Below are 27,139 nucleotides of genomic sequence, written 5' to 3'. Positions count from 1 at the left end.
TTTAATAGAGGTGACATCTGAGGAGCCGGGAACCTAAGCGGAAGCACTTGCTGGATCATGGAAGGGAAATACTGTTGCCCTAAACTGTGACACCCTCTATGAAGTCTTGTTTGCTACTGGCATAAATTCCAGATAAAACAATCAGAACAACAGAAAATGATGAAGTATGAAATAAAGTGGGAATTAAGCCAACCGAGAACTCCTTCCTCAATTTGAACTGATTTGATCCGGATGGTGGCGACAGACAGAGAGTCTGGCCTGGCTAAATTATTCTTAAGGGTTTGCTGCAACAGAGTTACATGTGCAGAAAAGATTTTATCTTAATTTCCGAAGTTGTGTTATAGTGCCATTGGTAGCGGCACTGCCAGTGTATTATAACAAAGGAATTATCTAGCTATAACATCAACAGATATGTTTATAAAGCAACATTATAGCTGTTGATATGAAGAATCAGCCATCCATGAATAATAATACAAATATATGAAGATATACCTATCTCATAGAACTGGAAGGGACCTTGAAAGGTCATCAAGTCCAGCCCCCTGCCTTCACTAGTAGGACCAAGTACTGATTTTGCCCCAGATCCCTGAGTGGCCCCCTTGAGGATTGAACTCACAACCTTGGGTTCAGCAGGCCAATGCTCAAACAACTGAGCTATCCCTCCCCCCAATAATGGGCACCCAATAATGAACCTTCAACTGGGGCCTAGTTTTGATCACTGTCACAGTAATTTTACACTTCAAGAGAGTCACTATTGGGATATAACTGAGACCAGAATCAGGCCCAAGATGTTTATTCATCTGAGCAAAGTCTTTAGTTGGGTGCGTGTCTGATTAAACAAAACCCTCATTTGGTCCAATTAAAAATATTTTCATACGGCTCCTTTGAAAGAAAGAAAGAAAGTTACTTTCCTGGGCCAGGAAGTTAGAAATGGCAAACTATTAGCAGCAGTAAAATGTCAGTAAGCAGGCAATATGTTTTAGGTGTTAAGAGCTCTGAGACTCTGCTAGCAAGAGAGCATCAAGGGAGTCATATGGGATAGCTTTGTGTGTGCCCTAAGGATCACATCACAGGATGCTGTTACTTTCACTTAAGAAATTTTGTTTTACGTATATTATATTTTTACAGCCTGTAACTACACCTAGTTTAAAAAGCCCAAGGAAAAATCCCCACTGTGCAATTATTTAAACTGTTCTTGCTGTATTGTCCAAGCCTTCTTTGAGATTATGTCCTCAATCCTGCAAAGATTTATGCATGGATTAAATTTTGCTGGTGAAGTTTATATGCTTTCATTTCAGTGCGACTATTCATATGCATTAAATTAGGCATATGGGTAAATCTTTGTAGGATTAGCATTAATCTGTTAAAAAATAAATACATTTGCATTTATCAACTATTGTACAAGTGATTAGAGTCTAAATTGTCTCCTTCTGAACATCTGAGAGAGGCATCAAGTAAATCTGAGATTGCCTTCCATTAGTCAGAATAGTTACTGAGTGATTCTGTGCAAACACTTCTTGCAAAAAGAGGTTGAGAAACTATATTTGCAATCAAAATTTTGGAGTACTGGAAAAAGTAAGCTCCGAACTGGCAGAGTGAAACAGATGTATTAGATACACACATTTATTCACTTAAAATAAAAAGAATAAAAGGATGCTTAAGAGGAGAGAGGCATGTTTGATTTTCATGAGTTACAGTGACTATACCCATCAGCTGAACAGCCATAAATCAGTAAAGAAGTCACTGCAAAAATTTGAATGCAATGTTTGTACTATCTTTAAAGGAGGACCTATGATACCATTGTAAATTTTATACTTCATTATTATAAAATATATTGGTACCCTTTATGCACAAATATTGCTTCAGTTGCACTTTTAAATATTTAACAGCAGATGAGGAACATAACCAGAGTAGTCCAGGACTGGTATCATAATGAAAATGGTCCGATGGTTAAAACATATGGCATTGAGATGACTCTCAGGCCTGTGCCCTTTATTATCCCATGTTTTATTCTCACGTCATTTAAGTGCCTCATTTTCTTCACTTGTAAAATATTACCATATGAGACTGGGGATTCCTAATTCACGCATGTTTGTGAAATGTGGAAAAGGGGCATGTGCGTACACCTGTCTGTGTAAGGGACGTGAAAGGAGACCAAGTTAAAGGGGTCAGCAGAGATTGTCCATCAAGGCCTTGAAACTTAGGACAAGAAGTTTCAACTATATGCACTACAAAATAGAAACCCAGTAACCTGGCCTATGATAATTGTGTTATTAAAATAAATCTTAAAAATAAATTAAGAATAGGTGTATTATTCAGAATGTGAGTCTGATTTAACAAAGAAAAAAGTGCACAATTTAAATCTGGTTCTCGAATAGTTTCCTACAAGGGAAGATCAACCATCTTAAAGGGAATTTAGAAGAAGAGAAATGGTTTAGAAAAATTAGTTTTTATTTTTAAATCCCAACAGAATTTTAATAAAATAACCTTGCTAGTGTATATTTTGTTTTTATAAATGGATTTTTTTAATGAAAAAGACTGTCCACAGTCTTTATATGGAGAAAGATAACCCTGAACATTTTTTTGTGATGTCACAGTTCCAGAGTAATCTATGTCTTTGACCCCTCACTCATTCTCTCTGTGGGCAGAGACCAAGCCTCATAGGGACCAAGGTATAGCTACATTAGCCTAGCTGTGCCAGCATAACGTCCTAGTGTGTAAATACAACTAACATCAGCAGAAGAACTTTTTCTGAACTCCTCTCCACAGCCCACACCTCCTTGAACTAAGTTAGCTAGTTGACGGAAGCATTCTTCTGTGAACTTAACTCTGTCCACACTCGGGGTTAGGCTGGCATAGTTATGTCTGTCAGGCGTGTGTTTTTTTACATCACTGACCAATGTAGCTGTGTTGGCCTGACTTTTAAATCCTCAAATCATAGGACTGAAAGGGACCTTGAGAGATCATCTAGTCCAGTCCCGTGCACTCATGGCAGAACTAAGTATTATTCAGACTGTCTCTGACAGGTATTTGTCTAACGTGCTCTGAAGCATCTCCAATTATGGAGATTCCACAACCTCCCTAGGCAATTTATTCCAATGCTTAACCACCCTGACAGTTAGGAAGTTTTTCCTAATGTCCAACCTAAACCACCCTTCCTGCATTTTAAGCCCATTGCTTCTTGTCCTATCCTCAGAGGTTAAGAAGAACAATTCTTCTCCCTCCTCCTTGTAACAACCTTTTATGTGTTTGAAAAAATTGGGTTTGTTTAGTCTGAGAAAGACGACTGAGAGGGGACATGATAACACTTTTCAATCTTCCCTCATAGGTCATGTTTTCTAGACCTTTAATCATTTTTTGTTGCTCTTCTCTGGACTTTCTTCAATTTGTCCACACCTTTCCTGAAATGTGGCCCCCAGAACTGGATACAAAACTCCAGTTGAGGCCTAATCAGTGCAGAGTAAAGAATTATTATTTCTTGTGTCTTGCTTACAACACTCCTGCTAATACATCCCAGAATGATGTTTGCTTTTTTTGCAACAGTGTTACACTGTTGACTCATATTTAGCTTGTGGTCCACTCTGACCCCTAGATCCTTTTCCGGAGTACTTCATCCTAGGCAGTCATTTCCCATTGTGCATGTGTGCAATGGATTGTTCCTTCCTACGTGAAGTACTGTGCATTTGTCCTTATTGAATTTCATCCTGTAGACTAAGTAGACTAAGTCAAAGATACAGTCTGCTTCTCTCTCTCTCTCCAGTGTCTCTCTCTGCTTTCCCCTACCCATTTCCCCAGGCTGCTCTTTTTAATGGCTTTCAAGTTCTCTGTTTCAGTCTCCTGCTTGTAGATCCCATGAGGTTAGAAGCTGGGATCTTCACCTTCACACCTCCAAGAATCAGCCAGACTCCTGATTCCATACTGGTGGAGATAAACTTCAAAAGAATTAATATTTCCCTTGTCCATTTGAGTATCAGCAATGGGGTGAGTTTCAACCACTACTTGGTTGCCTGTGGAGGACTCCAGCAGGAATTAACTCTTAGAGTACATCTTCACTGCACAGCTAATCTGAGCATCTGAGCTACAAAAGAAGGAGCTAGTCGAATTCTATCCTTAGATATATCTCTGCAATTTAATTAACATCTATGGCATTACAAAGATGTCACCAAGTGCTGAATTTGGCTCTTTAATTCTCAAATAGAAAGTCAGCCCATGTGGACACACATCTTAAGAAAAGACACTTCTTTTTGTTGCAAAACAGCGACATCCACTGGCAGCAACAGTTAAATACCTGGTTGCTCCAGTTAGGTTTTACTTGATAATTGTGTTGTTAATATATCTTTCTTAAAGAAAATGTTTTATAGAAAATGTCATTTAGTGCAATTCCTTACCTGCTGCATCATCACTACTCTCTGAGTTTTCAGCATTTGTGGGACTATCTGTTCTTGGATTACCGGGGACGTAGCCTTCAGGAGGGAGACTTACTGTGTATAACCTTGGAAGCAGGATTTCATTTTCTCTACCTGTAAGGCAGAAACAAAGTGTCTGTCTATTGATTTTGGCATAGATTTGCTCATACAAGTTTTTCACCCATGCATAGACACAATGGCGATAGGACATCTAGGAAAACCGGTCAAAAAGATAGAGAGCATTTCAAAGAAGGAGAATTGTCAAATTATTTTGTAAACAACTGGGATGAACAAACTATGGAGGTTAAATTTTGTGGTTGCTACAGAACAATCAGAGAGGACCCTGAAGTTATTCTGAAACGTGTTGTCCCTATTTTCAGAGCTTTCCTTCTTCTAAGCTTTGGAAGAAGTGACCCCCACAATGAGCCATTTTAGTTATATTTTTTTAAAACTGCCTTACTTACTCCCCCTTTGAATGAAATGAACACTTTAAGTTTTTGTTAAAAAATAGATGGGAAGGAATAAATTCTTTCCCATCAGTAGAGACAATAATGAAGCAGTAGGAACAAGTGAGGTTCTACTGCCCCCATTTGGAGAGACTTCTCAGATGTGGCTGCGGCTCTGAAAGGTTCACAGAGAATCTGAAAACCACCATCAGGCCAGGTCTGAATAGTTCCGTTCACAGTGGCAGTCTGGGTTGGCTCAGCTCTGTGCAGAACTGTGTGGGAGGAGAGTGCCCAGCAAGTCGCCGTTCTCCATTTATATATCTTTTATAGGAAAGATTTGTGGTGGTGGTGGTGTTGGCAGCACCTCTTAAAATAGCCACTTTAGAGAATGGGAAGGTTAGCTTTGTTCAGCAGCTCACAAGAGCAGAGGACTGAAAGGACTGGGAAATGGGTGAGAGTGAGAAGCGGAGCTGTGGGTCAGTAACCATACAGCATCCCTGAGCTTCAACTGGAGGAAACCATTCCATTTCAATACACCGAGGGCTAGACTTGCATTTGTCCAAATGCCAAGTTTGGAGTGACTACAGGAGGAATTGTACTGAGGGTGGACAATCCTTCCCTGAGGTCCAGGAGGCTCAGGAAGTCGCACCACTGTTCTGAATGATACAATGTGTTCTCTCTACAGCCAGCTATCTCTGCAAACTGTGAGGGGCAGAACCACGGCTCTACTTCTCTGTTCTTTTGGAGTGATTTGTGCCCTTAGGGTAAGAGACACTGAAATGCAGACACTGCCAATGTGGTTGTCAGGTGCAGGGATTTGGGTAAGGGGGAGTCTTTTCTCCCTGAACCCAGTACTAAACTGCAGCAGTCAGGGCTGTCACTATTGTTATGCAATGATGGTATTTTAACTACTTGGATATCTAGGAAAGGAACACATTGCTGAGGATGCACTTTTCCAAGATCAAATTGCTTTGATTAGGATATCAACCAGGTCAGCTGTTGGTTAGCTGAAAGGGAAGTACACAGATCGCTGAACCACGCAGTTGGTCGTGTCTCATATAAAATACTCTTTAAAAATAAAGAAACTTCAGTATGATTTGTGGTGCTATATCTCAGCAATAAGGACATTTCAGAGAGTTCAGGGTTTCAGAAAAGCTGTATCACATTTCCATGCATCATCAGGATGCACTCATTTATTTCTGACAGCATGTTGGAAAATAATTTGCTTTTTTGAGCAAGCCAGAACATTTGATAGACACTGATTAAAATCTTTTCATTTTAAAGGCTCACAAAGGAAAACAAAGAAATAATGATATAAGTTATAAACTAATTAATTATACACTCTGGAAAAAAAACCACCACCAAAATTAATTTTAAACTATTCTTCAATGAATTCATTTCATTACTCTGATGCCAAAATCTTGAACTGCCAGTACTTAGGGCTGATTTTTCTCCACCAGTGTTGATTAAGGATGAAGTGTTAATCAATGCTAGAATTAAAAAACAAGGACATCTGAACGTTCTTAAATGTTTTACACTCTATTGAAAAATATCAATGTTTGCTAATTTTTCAGTGCAATGTTCTTGGATACTTTGGATTTGATTTTTACAAAAAAATTTTTTACTCAAAATATTAAATATAATTTGCAAGGTCATTTTGAATTTCAGTATTTTGACTCCAGAGTGCCACTACATAACAATAAGATTTCAGCACTTACAGTTGCTGATAGATATGCAAGAACAAAGACTAACATGTCTAATGGTTGAAGAAATTCCATTGAGTTAATTGTGATGACAGCTACTTCCTCATATTGATTTAAAGTAAACTGCAGCACCAACATCACAGGAATCTCAAACCTTTTAGGAAAATATGCTTTTTTGTGAACCCGTATCACCAAATTCTCTGCAGGACAGCAATAATTTCTGTGACAAGGTAGACAAGTGATTAATTCAAGGGGTAATTTTAAATACTTGAAAAAAATTACCATATGCTTACTTGAGGTGTGTTTAAATTTGTACTCCTCAATCAAAAGTCTACAGCACAGGTGTCTAGATCTTTTAACATGCACAGCATTTTAGATCTGGTCTAAACTAAAAGTTAAGTCGACCCTGGCTATGTCCCTCAGGGTGTGAAAAATTCATACTCCTGAATAACATAGTTAAGTCAACCTAACACCTGGTGAAACAAAGCTAGGCTGATTGAAGAATTCTTCCATTGACCTAGCTACCACCTCTTGAGGAGGTGGATTACCTATGCCGATGGGAGAGCCCTTCTGTTTGAGTAGGCAGTGTCTACATTAAAGCACTAGAGCGGTGCAGCTGTAGCTGTGCTGCTGTAGCATTTCGAGCGCAGGCAAACCCTCAGTCTTTGCTAACATTGTATAGGTAGATCACCTTTGCCTTTCCTATAGTTCCCTAAACCATTCACTACACTTCTAGCATCTGTAGCAACTGAGGCAGAGATCCTACAGACAATAACCTCATCCAATGAGCAACCCTGATTCTTCAGTATACATCATCCCTCCTGTTCACAGAATGAAGCAAGGGTTCCCTGGAAAAATATAGGATTTAGTTACATAACCAGAGACTGTTTCATAACACACATGCACAACAGTGTAGAATTATTATTGCATTGTTCATTTATATTAGACAATGTACAGGATAAAAACTAATTATATATTAACACACCAAAAATACATTGAAATATTAAGGTTGCAAAATCAAGCACTCAAAAGTAGGGCTCTACCAAATTCACAGCTATGAAAAAAGCATCACGGACCATGAAATCTGGTCTCCTCTTGTGAAATCTGATCTTGTGTGTGCTTTTACTGTATACTATACAGATTTCACTGGGGGGGGAGGAGGGGACGGGGCATGACACCAGCATTTCTCAAACTGAGAGTCCTGACCCAAAAGGGAGTTACAGAGGGTGGCTGTATTGCCACACTTACTTCTGTGTTGCCTTCAGAGCTGGGTGGCCAGAGAGTGCTGGCTATATTTTGCTAGGTGCCCAGCTCTGAAGGCGGCAGCCTGCCAGCAGCTGAACAGAAGTAAGGGTAGCAATACTATACCATGCCACCCTTACTTCTGTGCTGCTGCCTTCAGAGCTGGGCAGCGGGAGAGTGGTGGCCACTGACTTAGGGCCCAGCTTTGCAGCAGCAGAGCAGAAGCAAGGGATGGCAATACCATACCATGCCATGCTTACCTCTGCGCTGCTGCTGGCAGCGGCTCTGCCTTCAGAGCTGGGATCCTGACCAGGAGCCACAGCTCTCCAGCTGCCCAGCACTGAAGGCAGCGCTGCCACCAGCAGCAGTGCAGAAGTAAGGGTAGCAGTACTGCAACCCTCCTCTACAATAACTTTATGACTTCTCCCCTCTCCTCAACTCCTTTTTGGGTCAGGATCTCTACAATTAAGACACTGAGAAATTTCAGATTTACATAGCTGAAATAAGGAAATTTATGATCTTTAAAATCCTATGACCATGAAATTGACCAAAATGGACTGTGAATTTGGTAGGGCCCTACTCATAAGGTAGGAAGTGCTAGAATTAAAGGCAGCACAGGCAGAATTAAAGACTGTATCATCGCAACCGTAATCACATGATCACATATTATTTTTTCCACAAGATCAGTGTCTCCTTCAATGCACAGGACCTGCTCTCAGGATCAGTCAGAGTTGTATGGTAAAGGAGACTGCCTCATTTGTTGTAGAATTTGGAAGGTATGTAGTGAATGAAGCAGAAGACTGCAGAAAGAGAACGGAGCTTAAGGCTGTTGAATGCTACCTTGCAGAACTGGACTCTAATCCTGTCTTTGCTGAAGAGCTCCTGTGTGATGCCAGTCAAGTCCCATGAACCAAACTTTTCACAAGTGGTCACTAACTGTGTACAGTAACTCCACACTTAACGTTGTAGTTATGTTCCTGAAAAAAAGAGACTTTAATCGAAACGATGTTAAGCGAATCCAATTTCCCCATAAGAATTAATGTAAATAGGGAGGGGTTAGGTCCAGGGAAATTTTTTTCACCAGACAGAAACTATATATACACACATATATATATATACACACACACACACACTTTAAACAATTTAATACTGTTCACAGCTATGATGATTGTGAAGCTTGGTTGAGGTGGTGAAGTTAGAGGGTGGAAGAGGGTGTGATATTTCCCAGGGAATGCCTTGCTGCTAAATCAGTGGTTCTCAAACTTTCATACTGGTGATCCCTTTCACATAGCAAGTCTCTGAGTGCGACCCCCACATATAAATTAAAAATACTTTTTTATATAATTTACCACCATTATAAATACTGGAGACAAAGCAGGGTTTGGGGTGGAGGTTGACAGCTCGCGACCCCCCCCCCCACCATGTAATAACCTCACGACCCCGTGAGGGGTCCTGACCCCCAGTTTGAGAACCCCTGTGCTAAATGATGAACTAGCACTCGGCTGAGCACTTAAGGGTTAATACATTGTTGTTAATATAGCCTCTCACACAAGGCAGCACAAACACGAGGGAGGGGAGACAGCATAGCAGACAGAGACAGACGCACACCTTATGTGTGAGGGAGAGAGAGAAATGCACACTGTCCCTTTAAGAAAGCTGACCCACTCTTCAGTGTACTGTCTTTTTAAGTGGATCAGGAAGTTGAGACCAGCAGCTGCTGCCCCAAGCTCTCTCTGTCTGTGTCCCCACCCTGCTCTATATGGAGAAGGAGGAGGGAGCAGGGGTAGGGGGACACCCTGACATTAGCCTTCCTGCAAGCAGTGGACAAAGCAGGCAGCTGCCAAACAAACAATGTTAGAAGGGAGCACTGCACAACTTTAAACGAACATGTTCCCTAATTGATCAGCAACGTAACAATGAAACAATGTTAACCACGACGACTTTAGGTGAGGAGTTACTGTACACCTAATTTTATGCTTGTCCAGTCTGATGCCCTCGGATCTGATCTGCAGAAGTGCTCAGCACTCACAACTACATCTGATATCAATAGGAGCTGTGCTTTGAAAACATGAAGTGCTATAATGCTAAGTACTCTGAAAAGTCAGGTTGGTCCTAGGCATCTCATCTCAAGGTACCCAAAATTAGTGGACAATTTTAGCTTTAATCTCCCTGTGCCTCAGTTCCCCATCTGTAAAATGGGGATAATAATTCACCTCACAGGGATGCTGTGAAAATAAATTAACGGTTGAGAAACAGTCAGATATCATATTGATGAGTGCCATAAACCCATGACAATATTACTAATTCTGGCTTCATAGCAGGATTTGTATAGTATGCAGTAAATAAAGCATGAGGTTACGCACTGAATAATGTTCAAAACACAATAATTAATGGCAGCTCATTAAGTAAGCATTGTCCATTCTGTACACTGAATGAAGCAGAGGTCCTGTGGCAAAAATAGTATGTGGACTTAGAATTAAAGACTATCATAATGCATAAGGCACAAGAGGGTCAAATTCAGGTTGCACAGACAACCTTAATTCTAACATTTCCCAGCCCTTGAGTGCTTGATTTTACAAACTTAATCTTCTTTTAACATAGTTTTTTGGTTTTGGTTTGGGGTAGTTTTTTTGGGAAGCGTGAGTCTAATTTCCTACTTATTTAAAAAAGCAAACCGAAAAGACAAATTCCATATGTGACATCATATTGACACCCACGTGGTTCATCAGCATATTTCATTTCTAATGGATAGTGTCCAATTCCTTTCACATTTATGTTAATGGAAAAACTCATTTCCTTCAACAAAAGCAAAAATCAGGTGTAATGAGATCTGAAATAGAAAGGGTCTATAACATATATCATGGAAAATGTGGAATTGGCACAAGTGCTTAATGACTTCTTTGTTATGGTTTTCACCAAGACGACTGGTGGTGTTTGGACGTCTAACATAGTGACTGTCAGTGAAGATGAGGTAGGATGAGAAGAGGCTAAAACAGGGAAAGAACAAGTTAAAATTTACTTAGAAAAATTAGATGTCTTCAAGTAACCAGGGCCTGATGAAATGCATCCTAGAATACTCCAGGAGCTGACTGAGGAGATATTTGAGCCTTTAGCCATTATCTTTGAAAAGTCATGGAATATAGGAGAGATTCCAAAAGACTGGAAAATGTCAAATACAGTGCTAATCTATAGAAAGAGAAATAAGGACAACATGGGGAATTACAGACCAATTAGCTTAACTTCTGTACCTGGAAAGATAATGGAGCAAATAATTAAGCAGTCAATTTGCAATCATCTAGAACAGGGGTTCCCAAACTTGGTTCGCCGCTTGCTCAGGGTAAGCCCCTGGCGGGCCACAAGACGCTTTGTTTACCTGAGCGTTCACAAGTACGGCCGCTCACAGCTCCCAGTGGCCATAGTTTGCCATTTCTGGCCAATGGAAGTTGTGAGAAGCAGTGACTCGGCCTGCATCACTTCCCGCAGCTCCCATTGGCTCAGAACGGTGAACCGCGGCCACTGGGAGCTGCGAGCAGCCGTACCTGTGAACGCTCAGGTAAACAAAGCATCTTGTGGCCCGCCAGGGGCTTACCCTGAGCAAGCCGCGAACCAAGTTTGGGAACCCCTGATCGAAGATAATAAGATGATAAGTGACAGTCAAAAACAAATCGTGTCAAATCAGCCTGATAGCTTTCTTTGACAGGGTAACAAGCCTTGTGGCTGGGGGGGAAGCGGTAGATGTGGTATATCTTGATTTTAATAAAGCTTTTGATACTGTCTTCCATGACCTTCTCATAAACAAACTAGGGAAATGCAACCTAGACAGAGCTACGATAAGGTGGGTGCATAACTGGTTGGAAAATCCGTTCCCAAAGAGTAGTTAACAGTGGGTCACAGTCATGCTGGAAGGACATAATGAGCGGGGTCCTGCAGGAATCAGTTCTGGGTCCAGTTCTGTTCAATATTTTCATCAATGATTTAGATAATGGCATAGAGAGTACATTTATAAAGTTTGCAGATGATACGAAGCTGGAAGGGGTTGCAAGTGCTTTGGATGACAGGATTAAAATTCAATATGATTTGGACAAACTGGAGAAATGGTCTGAAGAAAACAGGATGAAATTCAATAAGGACAAATGCAAAGTATTCCATTTAAGAAGGAACAATCAATCATTTGCACACATATAAAATGGGAAATGACTTCCTAGGAAGGAGTACTATGGAAAGGGATCTGGGGGTCCGAGTGGACCACAAGCTAAACATGAGTCAACAGTGTAACACTGTTGTAAAAAAAAGCAAACACTGTTCTGGGATGTATTAGCAGGAGTGTTGTACGCAAGACACGAGAACTAATTCTGCCACACTACTCTGCGCTGATTAGGCCTCAACTGGAGTCCAGTTCTGGTCCAGTTTTAGGAAGGATGTGGACAAATTGGAGAGAATCCAGAGAAGAGCAACAAAAATGATTAAAGGTCTAGAAAACATGACTTATGAGGGAAGATTGGGTTTGTTTAGTCTGGAGAAGAGAAGATTGAGGGGGGATGTGATTACAGTTTTCAAGTATGTAAAAGGTTGTTACAAGGAAGAGGGAGAAAAAATGTTCTTCTTAACCTCTGAGAAGAGGACAAGAAGCAATGGGCTTAAATTGCAGCAGGGGAGGTTTAGGTAGGACATCAGGAAAAACTTCCTGTCAGGGTGCTTAATTGCACTGGAATAAATTGCCTAGGGAGGTTGTGGAATCTCCATCAGTGGAGATTTTAAAGAGCAGGTCAGAAACAGCTGACAGGGATGGTCTGGATAATACTTAGTCCTGCCATGAGTGAAGGGGACTGGACTAGATGATCTCTCGAGGTCCCTTCCAGCCCTATGATTTCTTAAATATTTTTTTAAAATGTCATTTCTTATACTAACCATTGATCACTTAAATTACTTCCGATATGTTGCCTCTCATTTCCAATCAATTTTTATAAAAAAATTAAATTGTTCTCCTAACCTGACTTTTCTTCTATTGAACTGTAGTACTTAACACAAAGCTGGGCATATGCTCCTTATACAAAGTTGAGTTTAGAGCAAAATCATATTGTCAACATGTGTCTGTGAGACCCCTTCAGTTTATTATAGCTAAACAAAGGCCCTAAATTAGTGACTTTTGATTCCTCTTAAGGACTCAAAGGTATAGGGACATGAAGCAAATTCTACTCCTTCCCACCCCTCTTACATAATTACTTTTACATTTTCAGGCAGGGTTACAAATAGTAGGAGGAACTCCTCCCTGTCTTCTTATGGAGGAAAAAAAACAGCACTGACGTGTCTCTCCTTTCCTCCATTCCATGCATTTGCCTGCAGTAAGTTGGACCATGATCATTCAGGCCAGGACATCACCATTTAGAAGATTAGCTTAAAGACATGCTTCTAGGCTAGTGAGTTTCCTAACAGGCTCCCTATGGATTAATCCAAAATGTAGGCTTGAGCAAAAGGATTAATTTGGAACAGTCAACCTTTGAATCTATTAACGTAGATAAGTTTACCCAATGGAAAATTTAAATGTTCAGACTTAAAAAACATTGGTGTGTTAACGTAATCACAGAGTACTTGTTTATTTGACAAAGATAATAATTGGGAAAAAATGCAGCAGTCTATAAATTTACCTCTTCACTCCTTTAACATTTAACATGTAGCCTTACACTAAAGGCTATTAGGAAGAGAAAGCAGAAATCCACTTTGGATCTTTGGAAGACGAGAAACCAATTTAAAAAAAAAGCAAATCAGTGACCTGGCTGCTTTTACCAGGGCTGAATTTGGTACAAGGGAATCAAAAAAGGAAGAAAGTGTGGCTGAATGCATAATTCTCATTCTGAAATATGAAGATCATTTTTTACAGTATCCTGGAATTTCTATACCCCTTTAACATTGAAAAAAATGGATTATAGTACATTTTATTAATTTAAAATCAATCCCAATTTAACTACATTAAAAATGGTAGATAGTTATAGGGATAAAGTGGCTTTTAAAAAACTGGAGCAATTCTTCTCTATTTAGTCTCACTTGGTTTTAGATTAGGCCCCAGCTACATTAAAGACAAAATTTTATCCATGAACTGCTAAAGACAACCATGTTCCTATGGGAAAATGAAGTCCATAGGGCCGGATGCGCTGCATCCAAAGGTGCTAAAAGAGTTGGCAGATGTGATTGCAGAGCCATTGGCCATTATCTTTGAAAACTCATGGTGATCCAGGGAGGTCCTGGATGACTGGAAAAAGGCTAATGTAGTGCTCATCTTTAAAAAAGGGAAGGAGGAGGATCCAGGGAACTACAGGCCCAGTCAGCCTCACCTCAGTCCCTGGAAAAATCATGGAGCAGCTCCTCAAGGAATCAATTCTGAAGCACTTAGAGGAGAGGAAAGTGATCAGGAACAGTCAGCATGGATTCACCAAAGAGAAGTCATGCCTGACTAACCTAATTGCCTTCTATGAGGAGATAACTGGGTCCGTGGATGAGGGGAAAGCAGTGGATGTGTTATATCTTGACCTTAGCAAAGCTTTTGATACCGTCTCCCACAGTATTCTTGCTAGCAAGTTAAAGAAGTATGGGCTGGATGAATGGACTATAAGGTGGATAGAAATCTGGCTAGATCGTCGGGCTTAACGGGTAGTGATCAAAGGCTCCATGTCTAGTTGGCAGCCAGTATCAAGCAGAGTGCCCCAAGGGTGACTCCTGGGGCCGGTTTTGTTCAATATCTTCATTATTGATCTGGAGGATGGCGTGGACTGCACCCTCAGCAAGTTTGCAGATGACACTAAACTGAGAGGAGTAATATATATGCTGAAGGGTAAGGATAGGATACAGAGGGACCAAGACAAATTAGAGGATTGGGCCAAAAGAAATCTGATGAGGTTCAACAAGGACAAGTGCAGAGTCCTGCACTTAGGATGGAAGAATCCCATTCACTGTTACAGACTAGGGACCGAATGGCTAGGAAGCAGTTCTGCAGAAAAGGACCTAGGGGTTATAGTGGACGAGAAGCTGGATATGAGTCAACAGTGTGCCCTTGTTGCCAAGAAGGCTAACGGCATTTTGGGCTGTATAAGTAGGGGCACTGCCAGCAGATTGAGGGATGTGATCATTCCCCTGTAGTCGACATTGGTGAGGCCTCATCTGGAGAACTGTGCGCAGTTTTGGGCCCCACACTACAAGAAGGATGTGGAAAAATGGACAGAGTCCAGCGGAGGGCAACAAAAGATATTAGGGGGCTAGAGCACATGACTTATGAGGAGAGGCTGAGGGAATTAGGATTGTTTAGTCTGCAGAAGAGAAGAATGAGGGGGGATTTGATAGCTGCTTTCAACTATCTGAAAGGGAGTTCCAAAGCGGATGGATCTAGACTGTTCTGAGTGGTACCAGATGACAGAACAAGGAGTAATGGTCTCACGTTTGCAGTGGGGGAGGTTTAGGTTGGATATTAGGAAAAACTTTTTCACTAGGAGGGTGGTGAAGCACTGGAATGGGTTACCTAGGGAGATGGTATAATCCCCTCCCTTAGAGGTTTTTAAGGTCAGGCTTGACAAAGCCCTGGCTGGGATGAATTAGTTGGGGATTGGTCCCGCTTTGAGCAGGGGGTTGGACTAGATGACCTCCTGAGGTCCCTTCCAACCCTGATATTCTATGATCACAAAGCTCAGAACAAAGTGTATGAGAGCTAGGGACAAATCATGATTGAGGGGATCCAGCTACAGATCTTTAGCAAATCCAAAGTCTGACCACCTACAATGATAAGCAACAGTATTAGGCCGTTAACTAAAATTAAGCTATTTTGTAAATACAGTAGCTTAGCCTCCATCAGCTGTTTTATGTCAAAGGATAAAAACGAACTATAGAGTTAAGTATCAAGCTATTTATCATGTACTTCATTGTGTATCAATACAGGTTGTGATGTATAGGCCAATTTCCTGCAATCTCTTTGGAAGATCTTATCGAATTAAATTTAAATAGCTGTGGAGTCATTTGTATTATGAACTTTGCATTTATCTATTATTGTGGGATTTTACATAACTTCTCTAGAGGGGAAACATAGCCAGTGTTTACCTTGGGAAATGTTCTGAGCTTCAAAAGGAGTATTTTAAACAATGTGCCAGACAAGAAGGAACATGCAGGATAGACAAAATAAAGTGGGTTTCCTTTCCTAGGAAACACCTAGGGGGAGAGGAATGTAAATTATCACCATCAGACCAAACCTTTAGAAACTATGCCCTGAGGAGAGAACCACTCTCTGGCTGATTACCTACTCAAAGTCTCTGAAGATCAAAGCCCTAGACCAGTGGTGGGCAACCTGTGGCATGTCAGGGTAATCTGTTGGCGGGCTGCCAGGCAGTTTGTTTACATTTGCGTGGCCGCCCGCAGCTCCCAGTGGCCACAGTTCATGGTTCCCAGCCAATGGGAGCCGCGGAAAGTGGTGCGGGCCGCAGGGACATGCTGGTTGCCGCTTTCTACAGCTCCCATTGGCCGGGAATGGCGAACTGCGGCCACTGGGAACTGCTGGTGGCCGTGCAAATGTAAACAAGCCATCTGGAGGCCCGCCATTGGATTACTGTAATGGGCCGCAGGTTGCCCACCACTGTCCTAGACTGTATAAAAGAAAGGCTAACCCAAGGGCAGGCAACCTATGGCACGCGTGCCGAAGGCAGCAAGCAAGCTGATTTTCAGTGGCACTCACACTGCCCGGGTCTTGGCCATCGGTCCAGGAGGCTCTGCATTTTAATTTAATTTTAAATGAAGCTTCCTAAACATTTAAAAAACCTTATTTACTTTACATGCAATAATAGTTTAGTTATATATTATAGACTTTTATAGAAAGAGACCTTCTAAAAATGTTAAAATGTATTACTTGCATGCAAAACCTTAAATTAGAGTGAATAAATGAAGACTCGGCACACCAGTGCTGAAAGGTTGCCGATCCCTGGGCTAACCTATTCATAGCGGTACTTGTTCTGAGGTAACAGCTGTTATAAACCTGTAGCCACTGGAAAAAATCCTTTGTGGGGTTTGAAGAACTGACTTCTACCAGACCTCTTGTTGGAGTGAAGGAGTGATCTCTGGTAAGCTTATTAGCATGCAGTTAAGTTCTTTTATTTTTTTGTAACATAATTTCTCTTTAATGCTTTCACCTTAAAAATAAATGTAATTGCTTATAAAGAGCTGTGAGGTAACTTAACTTTGGGAAATTACATTGCTACATAACTTCTGGAAGAAAACAAAGCGGGCCTGCTTAGGCAGTTTGCCTTGCTGGGGAACTCAAAGGGTAGGCAGGGAACTGTGCTGCCCGGAAAAACCCTGGTCAGAAGGGAAGAGACACATGGGTGTCAATTCAACAGAGGTGATGGCTGAGGAGCTGGGACCTTATAGCAGGAGTGCTTGCTGGGCGATGGAGGAGGAATACAGGTTGCAGTTGCCCTGAAGTGTGACATATTCTGTGTTCAGTATTATTTTTTCTGTCAGATGTCTACAGATTTCAGACATATTGGGAGAGCACATAGTGATATTTCCAATATGGCTTAATAATTAAGTTAGCACTTTGCCAATTATTTCAGCCAGAACTGTAGATCTCATTGGCTGAATGTTCCTTCCAAAAATCTAATAATAGAACACTCTGTCAATCAATGTAATTTTTATAGAATGCAGCAGCTTCAAATCCAAAAGGCCATATCTATGCTGCAATTTGTTAATTACCTTCAGTGGTTAACTGATTATATCATTACTGGGACTTTTTCCTGGAACAGTCACAGAAAAAAAAGTTATCCATAACCCTATACAAAGTACAAGTTTGCTCAAATATTTTGTTTTTAAACTGAATTTTATTCTAATATCCTTCCTTTCTTTGGATAATTGAAAAATAATCAATATAGCAATTAGTTCCTGTTAAGTGCAAGAGTGATAGTAAGAAACATATTTTGGGGGAAAAAACAATGTATAGTATGCCAAATTCAACACAGATTTACATCTTAAGCAATCCTACTGACGTCCAATAATGGTTTTGTATTCTGGGTGAGGGTAGAGGGGGCAGGTACTTGTAAGAGGACACAATGTCAAATTTGGCCCCAAATGCCTATGGCTTTGCCTCTGAAGAGCAGCCACCACTGGAATGATTTCTAACTGGACATTTAAGATAACTGTCTAGTTTTAAGAAATGGAAATAAAAAGATGCTAACCTAGACGGCTCCCAATGACTCATCCATCAGAAAGAACAGGAGTACTTGTGGCACCTTAGAGACTAACAAATTTATTTCAGCATGAGTTTTCTGTGCATTCGAAGAAGTGAGCTGTAGCTCACGAAAGCTCATGCTGAAATAAATTTGTCACTCTCTAAGATGCCACAAGTACTCCTGTTCTTTTTGTGGATAGACTAACACGGCTGCTACTCTGAAACCTGTCATCCATCAGATACTCCAACATACCTAATGAAAACAAAGATGGCTAGAGGCTAGGCTTCTATCAACTCATCTCCCCAATCTCTTGCAAAAATTTCCCAGGTGTAAGGCCCAGTCGGTCTTGAATCTGGGCCTGCAAAGCTGATCAGTAGCAAACACCTCCCCACTTCCACCCAGCAGCAGCTGTAACTGGCTCATGCTCCATTACCCACAACCTGCTGCAGACACAGACTGTGGGAAGTCCCACCTCAGGGGATCCAACAGACAGCAGCCTCATGCATTCTTATTGGCTCCTGCCTAATATGAATCCAAAGGGGTGTTTCAGGAAGTATCCAGGTGACAGCATTGATCTCCTGTAGCTGCCATGACCATTCCTGCTTTCCTCTCTTAAATTCCTGGCTTTGACTTCAGTTTGATTTGTACCTTGCCTCTTGGTCCACACCCTGAAACCTCACTGGGATTCTGATCCTCAGAGATTGACTATGAACTCCTCTGCTACTTGCAGCCTCAGGTTTGACCCTGCTCTGACCCTTGGTCCCAACTTGGACCACTCTAGTCTGTGGCGAGGGCCTACTCTGAGGGAATATGGAGATAACAGTCCACTCCCTACCAAGATGTCAGCATAAGTGGATTGCTCCCAGAAGAAGCTCCCCATGCTGTGAGCCCAAGTATCCCAGCTTGCAACAGAGAATCTACCTAGCTCAAGGTCAGCAACCTCTGGCACGCGGCTCGCCAGAGTAAGCACCGTGGTGGGCGGGGCCAGTTTGTTTACCTGCTGTGTCAGCAGGTTCGGCTGACCGCAGCTCCCACTGCCTGCGGTTCGCCATCCCAGGCCAATGGGGATGGCGGGAAGCTGTGGGCAGCATATCCCTCAGCCCGCACCACTTCCCGCAGCCCCCAGCAAGCCCTGGCACACATTAAGCATTGCTGCAATGGTCGGGGGTGCCAAAATACATGTTTGCCCAGGGCGTCAGTTTCCTTAAGGCCAGCCCTGATGACCACGCCCACGCCTGATAGAGTGGGTTGACCTGGGCGAGCCCCGAGACAGTGCCCCCCTACTGCTCACTGAGACGCACCCCAGGAACAGTCAATGCTCCCTGCACCTCAAAGTCCAGGTCTGCCTCCATATTCAAGGGATGTCCTACTGAATTCCTCTGCAGGCAGTGGTGGATTCCTGAGTAGACAACAACTTCAGTGAAGCCAATACAGCCCAAGTCTCGTGTATCCTGATACAACCAAAGACAGTTCCTGATCTAGTGAAAACTTTAGGTAGCTCATTCCTGTTGTTTAGGCCAGTGACACAGGAGAGGGTGCCTCTGGAAGTTGCCATTTGGGACCATTGGGAGGTCCTTCAGCCCAGGATGACTGACTCGTCACACTTCCCCATAATCTTCAGCATTTCACAGCCAGTGGATCATGCTCCGCACACCCTTTGGCACGAGCACCAGGTTAGCTTCCGCTCAGAGTTCTGTCAGCAAGTCTGTCCATGTGCACCATCTGATGAACCCTGGAACCAAGACATCCCACCCCCTCCCCTGCATGGGTCCTGGTGGTGCATGAGGTGGGACCACATTAAGTAGCTACAGCACTTCCTGAGGTTCGTTAACTTTTATAGGTGCTACATCTCCATGTTTTCAGACCAAATCAGCCCACTGACAGTGCTTCCTCACACTCACACACTCAACCAAAATAACCACAAAAAACACCCACCATCACCTTGTCTCTGGAGGCCCAACAGAACATTTCATTGGCTCAAGACTACCTTTACCAAAAACTCCGATCCTGGCCCAACTAGACCCTGCATGACCCTTTGTTGTTGAGACAGACACCTCCAATGTGGTAATTGGGGCCATACCCTCTCAAAGATCTGGTCTCCAAGAGCATTTCCTCCCGTGCACCTGCTAGTCACAGAAGCGTACTCCAGTAGAACAGAATTATGAAATTCTACAGAAGGCGCTTCTAGCCTTCAAAGAGTGGTGCCACTACCTGGAGGCTGCTTGGTACCCAATTCAGGTTTATACAGATCATAAAAACTTTAAAAGTACCTTCACTGAACCAAAGCACTGAACCAAAGGCAGCTTTACTGAGCCCTGTTCTTCACATGCTTTGATTTTACCATCATGTACCATCCACGGGCCCAGAGCAAGACCACCAATGCTTTGTCCTGAAAAGAGCATTCTCTGGCCAGCAAAGAGCCCCCTCACACAGAATCCACAAGCATTCTTAAGCCCCAGAACTTCCTGGACACCGTGATTACCCCGAAGTTTCATGTCACTGATCCGCTCAGCTGCAAGGAAAGACTCCTTTCCCAAGTAACTTGAGGAGGCCAGCCAGGGGCAATACCTTGGCCAGGATAGCTTGCTGTATGACAAGGGCAGCTTGTATGTTCTCCCAGGATCCCTTCAGTTAGAGGTACTGTCGCTCTGTCTCTACTTGCCATTAGCAGTCCATCTGCGTCTCCTCAAAACCCGCTGTTTCGCCATCCACTTCTGGTGGCCCCAAATGCGCAAGACAATCCACTCAGATGTTGATTCCTGTGAAATATGTGCCCATGCCAAGATGCCTCATGTGCAACTCCTTGCCACCCTAATACTTTCTAAGACCCCATCCAGACCCTGGGTAATCAGAGGAGGGAGGGATAGCTCAGTGGTTTGAGCATTGGCCTGCTAAACCCAGGGTTGTGAGTTCAATCCTTGAGGGGGCCATTTAGGGAAGTGGGGATTGGTCCCCCTTTGAGCAGGGGGTTGGACTAGGTGATCTTCTGAGGTCCCTTCCAACCCTAATAATCTGTGATTAGCCTGGACTTTATAGTCCAGATCCCAATGTCTAACAGGTGTACTATAGTTGACCAATTGACAGAAATGGCCCACTTCATCCCAGTTGTGCACCTGTCCCCCATAGAAGTAATGAGCCACCAGGAGCTGGGCCAACATCCATCTCCATGGACTTCTGGAGTGAGTCACAATTGATCAGGGTCTGCAGTGCATGTCATGGTTTTTGTGTGAATTGCTCAGAGTCCATGCTTACACATCCACTGCCTATCACTCCACACCGACAATTTGTACAAATTAGTGAATCAAGTGTTAGAATAATACTTGCACTGTTTCATGAATTTGCACCAACTGGTCAAGCCTCCTACCCCTGCACAGAATTGCTTTCAACGACTGATCACATCTCCATCAGGCAGAGTCCATTCCATCCAAACTGAATTCCATCTCCAACTAGCTGTACCTTTCACCTCCACTAATCTCCTGGCCGTTGACTGGGTATGCCAGATCCATGAGATCCAAGAAGAACTCAAGAAGCATCTGGACGAGGCCAATGACTAGGCCATACCAAATTCACGGCTGTGAAAAACATGTCACAGCCCTGAAAAAAATCAGACCTCCCTTTGTGAAATCTAACTATTGGAGAGGAAGGGAGGAGCAGGGCTGGGGGTTCCAGCTGCTAGTCCTCTCTGGGCTGGAGAGGGTCAGGACTTAACTCTTCCCCTGCACAGCTGCTCTCAGGAGGAGATCAGACCCACCTCCAGGCACCTCCCCAGCTGCAGGAATCTCCAAGGCTGCTGCCTAGCCCTGGCGCTTCCTGCAGCCACAGGAGGTTTAAGGAGGTGGAGATGGGTCTGATCTCCCCCATGCAGCTGAGGAGGGATAGGACTTGCTCTTCCCCTGCATGACCACTCTTGAGGGGAGATCAGACCCACCTCCAGGTACCTCCCCTGGCTGAAGGGCACTCTGGGCTGGGCAACATGCCCCTGACCTTGTGGCAGCCTTCCACACAACCATCTGGACAAACCAGGGCTGGTAGAGGGTGCCCTTGGGATCAGGGGTGGAGAGGGAGAAGGACGAGGTAAGACCCAGCAGTCTGAACCTGGGCCTGCAGAACTGCCAGGTAGCAAACACCTTTATGTGCCACCAGCAGCAACTGTAGCCAGTTCACACTCCATTGCCCCCGACCCACTGTGAACACAGACCACAGGAAGTCCTGCCTCAAGGTTTCCAACAGCACCAGCCTCACGGCGCCTGATTGACTCCTGGCCCTATATAAACCCAAGGAACGTTCCAAGAAGCGTTCAAGCAACAATGAGGATCTCGTGTAGCTGACTGCCACAGGAACATTTCTGATTTTTGCACTTGAACTCCTAGCTTCAACCTCTGCTTGATTTGGACCTCGTCTCCTGACCTGGCACTGAAACTTGACTCTGACCCTTGGCATCAACCCCAGCCTGGGATTTGACTATGAGCTCCAGCATTACACTCAGCCTTTGGTTTGATCTGGTTCTGACTCTTGGGCACAACTGCACTCGTGAGGAGACTGACACTAGGACAACGAGGATGGAAGCTGATTTAGTCCTATTCTTTTTCCTGCATGAAGCAAAAAAGGCAGAAGTGTCTATTCCCTGTAATCTGTTGCTGAAGTGAACCCTTTTACAGGGATTAATGAGTTGGTTAGGAGTCTGAGAAACACAAGTCCTACATCATCCCCCTTTTAAGAGCTTGAGCTGTACACAATCCAGCTACTAACAGAGACTTGTGTGATGGGTTCCCACCTGTAACTGCAGTACCACTGAGCCCCCCTGACCCACCGTCCTGGGCTCCCTATACACTGTACTGTTGTGACCAGCCTGCCAAGCCCTCTGCTAGGCTTCAGCACACATACAGTAGGGACACACTCAGCTGCAGTTATATACACATAGGTTCTTTAACCAGCCCCTGCAAGGAAGGCACAGCTAAGGCACCTCCCAGTTCCTAAGGCACACCCCTCCTCCCCCAGAGTGTTAAATTATACCAAGTTGCACTGCACAGATATCCATACAGTGTAAGCTCATGAAATTCATCTCCTTCCCTTAATGTGGAGAAGGATATACAACAGCTTTCTGCCCCCAGTTATGATTTCCACACACTGGTTTTAGACAAAGCAAAAGTAAGTTTATCAACTACAAGATATAGATTTTCAGTGATTATGAGGGATAAACAGATCAAAGCTCTTGATTTGGTTACTTAGCGACAAAAATGCAATCTAAGCTTACTATATTAAAGAGGAGATTGGATATGAATAGCAAATTCTCAGCCTAAATGATGATTTAAGCCAGCTGCAGAGGTTCTCAAGGGGCAAGCTGCATTTGCTTGCAGCTTAAAACCCCAGGTATTCCTTTAACAGGCTAAAAATCACTCTAGCCTGGGTCCTGTACTTCCTTCCAGTTCAGTCCTTGTTCCTCAGGTGTATCGAAGAGTCATCTTTGGGTGGGGAGTCAGTGAAGAACCACGATGATGTCACTCCCCTGCCTTAAATAGCTTTGCATATGGTGAGAACCCTTTGTCTCCAAGCTTGGTTCCCATGGTTGGAGTCCAGTACCAGGTGATCTGGTCCCATGCCCCAGTAGCGTCATAGCAGCCATGACTCAGAGGCTGTTTGTAGTGTCCTCAGGAAAGCTCCTCAGTGGGAGATTAGCTTCTTCTAAGATCTATTATTCTCCCTAATGGTCCATTGAGTTGAGTGGGCCCTTCCTAGCCAGCCATCTAGACTGACAGTCTTTGCCGAATAGGTGTTCCCCAGGTGTAAACACATTTGTAATAGATATATGGAGAATATTCCTAAACTTCAGATACCAAAATGATACATGCATACAAGTAGGATAATCATATTCAGTAAATCATAACTTTTTCATTTATATCTTACATGACCTATCTTGCATAAAATACATCATAATTATGCCATACTTATAATAATAATAATATTACTATAAAGAATATGGGGTGTAGTGTCACAACCTGTATTAGGAGACATTAGAATGGGTGAGGAGAGGGGAAACTCTGCACTTGTAGCAGGCTCACATGCATGCCCGGGTCAAAAGAATCTCCTTTGCTCCAACTCTTATCTTTCATATGACTTTTCTTATTAACAGTAAGGCAGAACAACCAGAGTACCAAAACGATCCTGCCCCAACAAAAAAAAAAAAAACAAAAACAAAACCCAAGAACACACATTTCTTGAGTGCAGGCTTCTTGTTGTAGGTCCCCTGTAAGCCCCTGCAAGCCACTTGTGCAAGTACATAGTTTCTCCTATTTTAGGGAACACACCATCAACATAACAACAGGGAAGATCCTGAGGCGGGTCATGCTGAAAGAGAGGGACTCACGGAAAAACTCTTAGGAAGCACAGAGCTGTGAGGTATAGAAGGATATGCATCCTGGAAGTCTACAGATGTTTGGAAATCCCCTGGACTAATTGCAGTCAGAATTAACTGAAAGGTTTCTTAACTTGAATAGTTTCTTTATAAACTGTTTCAGCCACTGGAAGTCAAGGACTGAGCAGAAACTTCCTACTCTTTGGGACATCTGGAGGAGAAAACAAATGCCAAAAATCTTCTGATCTTCCAGAATAGACAGTTTTTACGTATAGATGGTGCTACAGTGCCTGCAGGAAGGCATGCAGGCCAGATTTCCAAAGTTATGTAGGTAACTAAAGATATGAATAAGTGCCTAAATACACCGCTACCTCGATATAACGCCACCTGATACAACACGAATTTGGATATGACACGGTAAAGCAGTGCTCCCGGGGGGCAGGGGGAGCAGGGCTGTGCACTCCAGTGGATCAAAGCAAGTTCCATATAACACGGTTTCACCTATAACGCGGTAAGATTTTTTGGCTCCCAAGGACAGCATTATATCAAGGTAGAGGTGTATATCAAGGAAGATCTGACCCTACATGCTTTGGCAGAAAGGATGTGATCTTTTTTCAAATACAGACAGAACCTATTCGTCCTGGGTGATGGTATTCTACGACAGCAAGAGGAAGGCCCACTTTGGGTTGTGTTACTTTGGCCCACAACTAACAAAACATGAACACTGTAGCAGTCAACACCCAGGAGCCCAGTCATGGACCAAGACCTCATTGTGCAAGGCACTGTACATGGACCTTTATTTGACAGAGACTAGCAGAAAGGAAGAGGATTTTATGCTCAGACAACACGGAGGTGTTGTCCTACAAACACATGAGACTGGTAAGAGAGGTACTCCCTACTATTTGTTTGAATTTCCAAATCGAAAAGTTTAGATACAAGAGCAAATGGAAATTGGAGTAACTCTAATCCTGGTCTCTTCTGTAACTGAAGTGAGAAATCACTGACATGTTCGTCAATGAATTATTTAGGGATGCATCTTTAAAGTGTCTGGAACCCCTGGAAGGTACAATCAGAACGTAAGAACAGCCATACTGGGTCAGACCAAAGGTCCATCTAGCCCAGTATCCTGTCCTCTGACGGTGGCCAATGTAGAGGTGGGCAAACTCCTTGGCCTGAGGGTCACATCTTGGTATGGAAATTGTATGGCGAGCTGGCTGGGGCGGATGATTGAGGTGCAGACTGTGGGTTGGGGCTGGGGATGAGGGGTTTAGGTGCAGAAGGGTGCTCCAGGCTGGAATCAAAGGATTTGAAGTGCGAACAGGGTTGGGGTAGGAGATTGGGGCGTGGGGAGAGGCTCAGGGGTACAGGATCTGGGCAGTGCTTACCTGAAGTGGCTCCTGGAAACAGCAGCCTGTCCCCACTCTGGCTCCCATGCAGAGGCGGGGCCACACCGCTCTGCGCGCTGCACTGTCCACATGCACCGCCCCTGCAGCTCCGATTGGCCGCGGTTCCCAGCCAAGGGGAGCTGCAGAGCTGATGCTCGGGGTAGGGGCAGTGTGCGGAGCCCCCTGGCTGCCCCTGCTTCCGGGAGCCAGCAGGAGCTGCTGCATGAGCAGAGCGGAGCAAGGCAAGCCCCCGACCCCACTCCCCGGCTGGAGCACTGGAGCAGCGAAAGCTCTCAACCCCTCTCCCTGATGGGAGCTCAAGGGCTGGATTAAAAGGTCGGAGGGGCCAGATACGGCCCACAGGCCATACTTTTCTCACCCTTGCCCTAGAGGGAATGAATAGAACAGGTAATCAAGTGATCCATGTCCTGTTGCCCATTCCCAGTTAGGTTATTATTCTCAGCTTATTATTAGAAATTCCTTTTTCCCCATTGGTAGTCTAGAGACTCTTCTGGCTACAACAGAACAGACATGCCAGTACCTAGAGGACATTTTGGAACTACATCTCTTACGGTATTTGAGCTTCTGATAGGTGGGGATTTGCACGACTGAATCTGAAGAGAAGATACTCTCTTCATTCTGCTCCAGTGGAAAAAGGACAACATCCCAAAATAAACAATATATTTGTCCCAACTTTACTCGATTTACTGCCAATACAGTCAAGGGACAAAATGGACAAACTTAGCTCATTATGTCCTCTACCCCAGCCAGTCAAGACAAGTCCATTTTATCAAGTTGTTACATATGTACCATTTTTACTGTTTCTTTTCTCAAGATAATTAGTTTTCCTGCAGCTGGCTACATTTAGGTTTAGAGTTTGTTTTTACTCACAGCTAATGTTAGCATTTTCTACTCCAATTAGGCAACTGTTACATACTATTAGATGAACTACTTGTTAAATTGTTTTTGGTTGCTGCAGAAGCAAGCAGCGCTCTGACATCTAAACTATTTGAAATTAAGATGCAACCAAAAAGAGAAGTATGTGTGAGCGTGTGGGTGGGGTGGAAAGGGTCCATCCAGCAGCAAAACACATTTCAGCGGGGATTTAAGTCTTGGTGTCAAGACCATTCCTGTGATGGCCAGGGTTGCATGTATAACAGATGTAGCCCACTCAGAGCTGGGGGGGGGGGGAAGGAGACGGGGGAGAATTGATCCCAAGTGTCATTTTTGCCATGGTGACAGGATGATGGTTTCTAACTATGAATAGATTATTAGTATATATTCATTCACATTTGGTTATTTATGCCACTAGAATGAGACACCTGTGCACTTTCACACCATTGAGGGACAAACAAAAATGTGTGACATTCCAATTTGTTTTTTGACAGTTATAATCTCTACAGCTCTTTTAC

At 43.3% G+C, this 27,139-nt stretch overlaps 1 protein-coding gene across 5 annotated transcripts in view; it reads right to left on the bottom strand.

The window, feature by feature from the left end:
• The window catches only part of ERICH1 (glutamate rich 1), a 111,504-nt gene that overhangs the window by 53,240 nt on the left and 31,125 nt on the right, over positions 1-27,139 (bottom strand). For 4 of the 5 annotated variants that reach the window (XR_007774037.1, XR_007774035.1, XR_007774036.1 and 1 more), the window contains exon 3: positions 4,389-4,520. The exons of the other annotated variant lie outside the window; for it this stretch is intronic. Coding sequence is in view for 1 of the 4 variants with exons in the window: in XM_050950946.1 (XP_050806903.1) it covers positions 4,389-4,520 (132 nt within the window). In the remaining 3 variants the exon portion in view is untranslated. The remainder of the gene's footprint in view (positions 1-4,388; positions 4,521-27,139) is intronic. 5 annotated transcript variants of the gene reach the window in all.

The sequence above is a fragment of the Gopherus flavomarginatus genome, chromosome 4 (assembly GCF_025201925.1).
Source record: "Gopherus flavomarginatus isolate rGopFla2 chromosome 4, rGopFla2.mat.asm, whole genome shotgun sequence".
Lineage (NCBI taxonomy): Eukaryota > Metazoa > Chordata > Testudines > Testudinidae > Gopherus > Gopherus flavomarginatus.
This window is presented reverse-complemented; position numbering and strand designations above follow the sequence as displayed.